At 40.1% G+C, this 9,763-nt stretch overlaps 1 protein-coding gene across 1 annotated transcript; it reads left to right on the plus strand.

The window, feature by feature from the left end:
- Window positions 1–7: 7 nt before the first annotated feature.
- PATZ1 (POZ (BTB) and AT hook containing zinc finger 1) lies at window positions 8–8,780 on the plus strand (the record flags this gene model as incomplete). Its single annotated transcript, XM_009871946.1, has 4 exons — window positions 8–813; window positions 3,232–3,295; window positions 6,180–6,248; window positions 8,609–8,780. Coding segments are annotated over 4 exons (1,111 nt in total), but the record flags the coding sequence as incomplete, so codon positions are not given.
- Between the last annotated feature and the right edge of the window lie 983 nt (window positions 8,781–9,763).

The raw sequence follows: 9,763 nt of genomic DNA on the forward strand, positions 1-9,763 counted from the left end.
TGACATCTGCCAGGAGGTCATCAAGCAGTCCAATGTGCAGATCCTCGTGCCCCCTGCACGGCCTGACATCATGCTTTTCCGTCCGGGGGCCACCGACCTTGGCTTCCCTCTTGACATGACCAACGGTGCCGCTTTGGCACCCAATGGCAACGGCATCGCTGGCATGCCTGAAGACGAGGCCACGCGGGCCGCGCTTACTGCTGCGCAGTCCTCTTTGCCTGTTCTGCAGGGTGTGGACCGTCTGCCCATGGTGGCAGGACCTCTGTCCCCACCGCTGCTGGCCTCGCCCTTCCAGAATGTTGCTGCTAGTGCCCCTACTTTAGGCACCAAGAGGGGCAGAGGGCGTCCCCGCAAAGCAAATCTCTTGGACTCCATGATGTTTGGTACCCCAGGGGGCCTGCGAGAGGCTGGTATCCTGCCTTGTGGCCTCTGTGGGAAAGTGTTTACGGATGCTAATCGTCTTCGCCAGCACGAGGCTCAACACGGGGTGACAAGCTTACAGCTGGGCTACATAGACATCCCACCCCCAAGACTGGGTGAAAACGGTGTCCCTGGTCAGGATGATCCTGATGCACCCCGGAAAAGAAGCAGGACGAGGAAACAGGTGGCCTGTGAGATCTGTGGCAAGATTTTTCGGGACGTGTACCACCTGAATCGGCACAAGCTGTCACATTCTGGCGAGAAGCCTTACTCATGTCCAGTGTGTGGCTTACGGTTCAAGCGGAAAGACAGGATGTCCTATCATGTTCGATCCCATGATGGCTCTGTGGGAAAGCCCTACATCTGCCAGAGCTGTGGAAAAGGCTTTTCCAGGTAAGAGAGTACTTATAAGGACCGTAGACACAAGCGGAGACCTAGGAAGTTGCCTTTCCCGTCCCGTGGGAAACAAGAACAATTTGTACCTAGGGTAGCTGGACTGTTCCACTTTAAAATGTCTCGAGAAATGAGACTTCCATCGTTTCCTCTGGGATGCTATTCTACAGTCTCTTGAAAGGGTTTAAAAGTAATTAAGACATAGAACCGGGAGTCAGCTGGCTTCTGGGTAACATTCCCAGCTTTGTCCCAGGCTCGCTGTGTGCCTGTCCTTGGACAAATCAGTTAGTCTCTCCCTCAGATGGCTCTTCTGTGAAATGGGTATTGAAATAATTACCTACCTCACAGAAGTGCCTGGAGACTGCTGATTTGTAGGTAGTTTGAAGGTGCTGTTGAAGTGCAAAATATTAATACATCTCAAGATTCTTATTTTTCTCGTATCCATTTTAAATTTTCTTTTTCTTAACTTCCCTTCATTTCTCTTAGTTCGTAATGTTTTTTATCACCCAAATGTGAAGGAAGAGGTGAGATTTCAAAGGCTGCAGCATCAAGTGTCTTTTAATACATGGTCTTTGTGTCCTTTGGGTTTACATCCTTCTGAAGGGGATCCTGTTTCTGCCCTGCAACATACGTAAGATCTGTGAATTTAATGTTGCTGATTTTTGTTGTTGCTGTTTGTGGGAGTTAATTTATTAAGTAGTTTGGTACATGTAGTTGTGTTAGTGATTTCTTATAGTCTGAGTTAATGAATTTGAAACTCTTTTTGAAGTTTGATGCTCGCTTTGAGACCAGAAGTAGTGGGGGGAGGGGGGGTGCATACGCTCAGTGTTACTTCTGTAAGCAGCAGACGGTTTTCTACAGCAGTTGATTTGCTCTAACAGGAGGTAATGAATAGAGATACAAAAACGAATCAAACGGTTACTAGGGCTAGGTTTGTGCCAGCTGTGTAAATGTAGGAATTGTGTCCCCGCTAGCTTTCGTCTTGTTGGAGGGACTCTTTGTTACCACAATAAATTAAGAAAATATAGACGCTTTTTTTTCCCTTTTTTTCTTTTTTAAATCGGCAGTAGTTATGCATGCATCTTCATAAGGACTGCAAATCTAGTGATGGAAAGTCATAAAATTAAAGTTTCATCTGTACCTAGAAGTGAAAGTATTTTTGTTATTAATAGTGCGACCAGGATCATCTGCCAGTTTTTATTATCTTTATTCACACTTGAAAGATTTCTGCTCTTGCAGTATGAAAGGTTTTTGTCAACAAGGGAAAGTGAAAGATACATGCTGAGTTTTCCTTTTTCCCAGTAAGTTCATGTGAACCGGCAGGGATGCTGTTCTAACAGTTAAACAATAAAAATGTCTACACATCTTTGTAAACTCAAAGTATAAATGCAAAGTAGAGACTCTTTCTTTTACATTTGAGTATTCAGTCGTAGCAGCAGCCAAAGGAAGTTGGAAGCACGATGTGTAATTTTAATATCCTTTCCTTCATTCAGTAGGGCTGCACGTGAGCTTGCTAGGCTTGAGGTGCCTAGAAGGACCCCCAACCAGTCTTTCCGGTTACACCACTCCAGCCCACTTGCTGAGCATCAGGTTTAACAGCCTGACGGCAAAGTTCAGTCTATTTTCTGTCTGCAGCGCGTGAATTCCATCCCGCGCCCTCTCATTGGCGCAGCTGGAAAGTTGGGGGAGGAGAGGGTGGAGAACTTGTTTCCAAGCAGTTTTGGCCTCATACAATGAAAAGCTTTCTTCCCACTGGGAGAAACTCCCACCAGGAAAATCTGCAGCTATTCAGTCCTCTCTTCTTCAAAGTAGGCTTTACTGATTGTGAAGAACGGTTTAACTTTTTTCAGTAATAATTTGCTCTTCCATTGCACCTTCTAGTTGGGACCTTCAGAGCACTTCATTTGTATTAATGCAGTCTCCCCACCAAGTTGTGAGTTAGGACAATACTTTTTCATCTTACTGGTGGGAAATGTGTCACAGCAACAGAGGTTAGCGTTGGTCTTTTTGCACAGAGGTGCTTAAAGCTGGCTTCTTACATCCGTGTTTGGGATGTAAACCGAAAGGGTCTGACTTTAAAGGATTCAGCAACTGTGAATCAAAGTGCCTTGATTGTCAAGACCTAAATAGGATTTTGGAAGGGCACATGCAGGCTTGAAAATTGCAGCTTGTATTTCCTGTTTTCTCTGATCATAATTTCTTCCTGAGAAGATGCTGCCTCTGTAGCAACTTGCAGAGGGTACTTACCAAGGTAGAGTCCCAGTTGTTGGTAATCTGGTTCTTGGAAAGTTAAATATCACTGCACTTGTAATAGATCCACCACTGGGACCTTACTCCTTTTGTAATTATTTTGGGTTAAAATTGTAAGTTAAATTTTAGCGTTTGTTTTAAATGTGCTTATGTGTATTTTCTTTTAAGGCCAGACCACTTGAATGGACACATCAAACAGGTGCATACCTCAGAGAGACCTCACAAGTGTCAGGTAGGAGCTGGAGGGGTTCAGACTGATGTATGGGGAATCTGTGGCATTGCGTTTATGTGTGCAGACAATTATGAAGTGTCAGTAAAAATACCATCTCTGCGTGAACCGGGATAGGTGTTGGTAAATCGGTGTTCAACAGTGACAGCTGCTTTTCATCCCTCCCGTCCCACAGCCCCTTGTGTCATCTACAGCTTTGGTCCTCCTGCCTCCCTCCCCTTCTTCCCTACTGTTCTATCCCAGGCTTACCCTGGATCTCTTACCTTGTCCTTGGACTCAGAGTCTGTATTACCCATGATACCCTCAATTCCCTGCTTTTTTTTAATTGCAGTTGTTGCCAACAGGAGGCTCCAATGCTGATTTTTTTTTAGAATAATTTCAAATAAAATTGGTAAATTATCATAGCTTGCCAAGATACTTTTTTTATTTTCCCACCACGTAGCCTTCAGAACATTGCACTGAGCAAAATTGGAAGCTTTTTTTTTTTAGAGAGAGAATATAAATAACAGCATCACAGTAGCCTTTGTAATACAATGTCAGAATGTAATATGTAGTTATTTTACAGCAAATAAATTATTTATTAAGGTTTGAAAGATCAAATCAAAAAAGATATTTTGTAATTCATTTCTAGAGAGATTTAAAAGGTGCCTGGAAGTGTTAACTAAAACCAAAGTTGTGCATCAGCTTCCACTGTCACCCACTACCATAGTTGATGGGCAGTCTTCTAAAACATGTGTTAGACTAACAGTCTCCATGCTTGGTCTCTGGATAAATATTTAATTAACCACTTATTTAAAGAAGATTGGAGAAAGATAATTTTGATTTTATTTTTTTTTTAAGACAGTGAGGGTTAGAGGATTTTTTTTCTTCTAAAATACAAAGACTTCACAATCTGGGGATAGCAAGGGGTCTGGATGGTGAACCAAAGATGACTACAGATTTTTTCCATAAGCATATATTTGTGTGCAAGTGCAAAAATGAAACTCATCAGAAACTCATCAGTCTTTTGCCAATTGATATCAAGGCTACTGAGTGAACACAGTTTATGAATAACGTTGATAGACATGAACTGTGTTTTGCCAGCTGATGGCTGATAATTTTCTTATAGTTTTCTAATTAATTTAAGAATATTAAACATAAGCTCTCTGAATCAGAGGATACACTAAAAGCTAGAAAGTAAAGAAATACAGAAGCTAAGATTGTACACCTCCGTCTCCTTACATACGTGTATTTTGTGTTAGCAGCTTCTAAGAACTGTCTTTTCTCATTGTGTGCTTACTAAAGTACCGTAATACTGTATGCACTGTTCATTTCAGTTAAAACGTGTGGGCTATAGGTTACAAGCATCAGGACTGAGTTGAGGTTGTCATTCAGGCTTGGTTTGTTCTTGATTTTTTGACTGCTCAACCTTGGAAAGTTAATTTTTCATTAATCTTAAGCTCTAGAAAATCTGTTACAGAGCTGTTGTGTGTATTTGAAAAAATATTTCATAAGACTCTTGCAGATTAGAAAGTCTTCTTAAATATGTGTGGATATGATATACATAGTACAAACCACAGAAGGGATGCTATCATGCTGAAAATTTGATTCAAATCTGAAAGCTGATGTGTAAATTGATGAAGTTTTGCTTGTGATTATCTGAAAACCAGTAACATTTCTGTTCCCTGATGTGTATCTAAGCACAGAATCTGGCCACCTAGAGAAGGAAAATGGCTTAATATTGCCATGTTGTGTCCCCTTTTTCCATTCTTTTTCCATTGATTTTTCTCTAGCAAATTAGTTCCCCATGGGAGTAGCCTGAACAGCACTGAGCATCCTTTTTGAATTTGTTGAGTTCCTAAATGCTGAAAATTCCTATTATTGTCATGCATTGTTTTTGTTTACTTCAAAAGAGAAATACTCTGTCAGTAAACAGAAAAGCTTGCCGGAATCCTCTATTGTCATGGCATTCTTGGAAGTTGTGTTTTGTTACGATTTAAACAAAATCCACTGGTCATTTACCTGAACTCTCACATGTCTTTGCAAACCGGTGGATATCTAATGTTTTTTTGGCCTTGTGGTATGTTTGGGACTACCAAAACAGAAGTGTGAAGGTGTCAGCTCAACTTCAGAATAAGTGAAGTGAAGCTTGGAGAAGCAGGACGAGTGTAGGCTGAACAGCACTGCAACACTTGTAGTTTTTGGTGTTCAGCATGTCATACTGCATTCATCCCCCTAAAATAGCGAGTGTGCTTCACAGATCTTTGAAAAGCTATCCGAAGCTCTAGCACCTGATGCCAAAGAAATACCTGATTCCTGCTTTTCAGTACTGTTCAAATAGAATAGGGAAGGCTTCCACAGAGCCAAGGCAGCAGAGAAATCAGATCCAAGAAGTTGCTTTGGTGTGCAGACAAGACACCAAATGGCACTAAGCATATTTTCCCCTGGATGGTTGTAGTGGTGATATTTGATTTTGTTTTTTTATTCATTTTTTAATCTGACAGTTGAGTTCTGGATGTAGGAGAAGGGGTAAGTCACTTTTCTGGGTTAGCTCAGTTTGCTGACTCATCATGGGAAGGGGTGAAGCTGGGTTTTCAGCTTTTCAGTGTGAATGGTGTGAGAGTCAGGCTGCAGATTGGGAGGAAATGGTGATCAGAAAATCTGTAGACATGAAGAACAAGGGGAGAAAACAGAAGTTTGCTTCTCAGTGGCAAGAGACAGGTTATTCTTCTGACAATTTAAAAAGAGAAAAATGCAGGTTAAGTCAAAGCACAACTTTTGACAAAAAGATCTATTTATTTAAGTAAGCCTAAAATTGGCATCCCAAGTCCAGTGCTTTTCCCATTGATTTCAATGCAGAATGAGTTTCTTCCTGTCCTAATTTCTCTTACTTCCTGCCTATTAGCAGGAAAATGGCAGCCACCATGGAATAAGCTCAGAGACATCCACATCCATAGAAAAGTTGAAACTTCAAGAGGTATTTCTTAAAAAATGTTTTTTAAACTTTATATATATTCCTTTTGATCTATTTATATACCTGTGCAATGTTTAATAGGAAAGCACTGGAGAGTTTTCTTCTATGATTAACAATTAATGATAAATACTCAGCTCTTATTTAGCACTTCACATCTTCTGTAAAATAAAACTTTTTTTTGCTTTATACCTTTTATAAATATTAACTATTTGAATATTAACTTTGGGGTTTTCTTTAAGCCTAGTCCTGTCTCCCGTTGTTACAATTCAGCTACACGGGTTCTTGCTTTCTTCACCGGACTTAATTTTTTTTTTTAAGCTTCTTTGCAGACATATTTACTGTATAGTTTATCCAAAGGTTAACTTTGCACAACTCAGCAGCAAGAGTGGGAAATCAAACACCGAAATTATTGCATTGCCTTGCCCTAAGCTTTCAACTTGATAAATTCAATATGGGACAGATGTAGTTCTACTTCTGGCATCCCTGGGTTTATGTGATTTATCTCTGGTCTGCTTCATCACCTAATGCACTCCCAATGCTTTTGTATGGACGCTTACTGCGGCTCAGTGTTTTCAGACTTACTGATGATGGATCTCTTGTCTGTCATCCTTGATTGTCTGGTTCTGTATCTTAGTAGATATCCAGCAGATTGATTAGTATCAGTGCTGCAGTCCTGCCTTAAATGAGTGTTTACCTCTAAGAACATTGTAGTAAGTGAAAGCTGCACCTGTTTTGCTCAGCGCTGTGTACTGAGAGTTCAAATGAAGAGAAATCATTCATGCTCGAGAGTTTGTCTCTTAATCCCCACTACTTGTAATTTATGAATCTTTGTTGACTGTGTATATGGCAGAAATAAAAATGATTTTACCCTTGTCTTTAAGTTGGTTAAGTCTTGATCCTCTGAGATGCTAAGTCCTGTGCTTGCTGCAGAGTGGCTGCAGCTCTGTCGGAGTTTTCCATACTTAAGCATCTCACAGGATCGAAGGAGTGTAAAGCCTGTTGAAATCGATAGGTACTTTTCAGCTGCCTTCAATGTTTTGTGCATTAAGCTCTCAACTAACTAAATTATTTAAAATTATATGGATTATTCTGTTCTCTATTATCAATTTCATTTACTTGAAGTTATAATTCTGGAATTTTACTGAGATTGTTAATTCTACAAATCTGTCTCTATTGAAACAGTTGTTTAATTACACACTGGTACTTGAAAAGACAGAAAATATCCAGCTCCCACATCGCTTAGTAGCCTCATATTATGTCTTGAGGGGTTCTGGTTATACATGTTAACACTGTGTTATTTTCTATATAGGTGGTATAAACAAAACACTGTACACTCTTGAATATCACTGTTGCCTGCTTGGTCTGGCCATTCTAACATATGTTTGCTTTTGTTTTTCCTCTCGTGCTTATGACCAATGGTTTTAGACTGTATCTTTAATAACTTTACTGTATGTTGCTGGTGATTTATTTTCTTTCACTTGTTAGAGCTAGAGCAAGCCTTTCAGAACTGGCAGGCTGCTCTGACAGGCTGTATACATAGTCTGCGTGCCCACCAGTTGCTATAATGATTCTAAAGGAGAGGGAGCCTTCACTCATGGATTATGTCTGAGAAATAGACAAGTAGAATCAATATTATCTTATGCCAAATCAAGCTTATGTCATGGTAGTAAGTGGAATATGGTACCTTGATCAGGGGTAAGTTGTACACAGATTAACAGTGTCATGCAGTTATTTTGTTACCTGCTCAGTTCTGAGGCTTCACTTCTACAATTTGTCTGCGCTGCTACAGTGGATACCAGGGTGGCTCTTTTACTGTCTGTCGTCATATTCTCATCCCAGCCAGTTCTCCGATCCTTTGTTTGTATGTCTTCCTACTCCAAAGGGATTCAGCATACTGAAGTTTGAAGATTGATCAGATCAAAGAGTAAAATTGAGTAAGATGAATAAGAGAATATTTTAAGTGGTCTAAAGTGATTGTAATGGCTCAGTGAAATGGCAGAACTTACTTTAAATTGAATGGTTTGTGCTATTTCTTTTGTTAAATGTTAAAGTTTCATTATCTTCAGTATCTTAGCTCAGAGAGGAGCTAAGGCCTTACAACTCTATCCTGATTTAAATCTTACTGTGCAGTATGCTAGAGCTGTTTTCTTGTTCTCCTAATTCTTTTGAGTAGTAACATCTCATCTTGTGGAATGTGTTGGTGATCAGAATCTTTTAATTTTGGGCAAGTGGCTTGTGCATCATGTCATTTCTGTGTTTGCACAGGATCTAAGGTATTTACTCTAAAGAGTACTAAATATAATCAACAGTATCTGTGCTTTGAGCAGAGTTGCTGAGTCACATGGTTCTCGTTATACCTGCAGACTTGTAATGCTTCCTTTGCCACTCGTGACCGACTGCGCTCACACCTAGCATGTCATGAAGACAAAGTTCCATGCCAGGTGTGTGGGAAGTACTTGCGAGCAGCTTATATGGCAGATCATTTGAAGAAACATAGTGAAGGACCAAGCAATTTCTGCACTATCTGTAATCGAGGTAATGAAGAAACAATTTTTCTTTATTTCAGTGGCATGGGACAGCACTTGAGGGAAACCGTAAGGCTCTGTGACTCTATCTGCAACAGGAGGAGGTTATAGCACGTGTGTGTACCTATTCTTTGTTTTTCTTCTTGAATACTTAACCAAGGAACTGCTGAAGCTATAGGTCTCGCCTTTTCACATGGCCAATAGTTCCTGAAGAAACTTGGCTTAAATCTGAAGCAAATTGGTTTTAGACGGTTTTAAGAATTTTATTTGCTAAATAGCCAGATACCTATAAAAGAAAACGTTAGGTTGCCTTGCTGCAACTTGCCATACAGGTGGGGGTTTTTTTCTATACCTGAAAACACTTGAGTCCTTGCCATCAGTTTGGAAGAAGAGTCTTTGAAATGCACACCAAGCTGAAAATTAGCCCCTGTTCATAAAAATCTACATTATGTTACCAATCTTGCTTAACCTCCTGGTGCAGCAATAGCGTCAAGCTGCGTCTCCCTCTTAATCCAAGAAATTGCTTTGTATTAACATACATCTGTAGAACAAATTTTGTATGGAGCACTAGAAATGTGCTTTACCTCTATTTGCACGAATACAGCTTTTCATATAATGGTTGAGTATCTTGAGTTGAAAGGGACCCATAAAGATCACCAGATCTAACTCCCCGCTTCTTTTAGGACGTACCTAAAATTTAACTATATGGCTAAGAGCTTTTGAAGGTTTTTCCATCTGGTTTTGCTACTCTTCAGTTGGCTCACACAGGTGTACATACCTAGTAAGTGTAGGAAGAGGTTGCTGCTGTGTTTTGGGATCATGTTTTTTTCTGATGAGTCGTTTTATGATGTGTGTTTTGTTTTCTCTGAAAAGTGAAATCTTTTGAGAGAATAAAGCTGTTCTGTGTTTAATGTGAGGACTGTACAGGGAGCTTTTGATTGACTAGATGTTCATGAGTAATGGAAGACATTAAATTACAAAGGAGGTATTTCC

Source organism: Apaloderma vittatum, unplaced genomic scaffold, assembly GCF_000703405.1.
Source record: "Apaloderma vittatum isolate BGI_N311 unplaced genomic scaffold, ASM70340v1 scaffold39386, whole genome shotgun sequence".
NCBI classification, from domain to species: Eukaryota; Metazoa; Chordata; class Aves; order Trogoniformes; family Trogonidae; genus Apaloderma; species Apaloderma vittatum.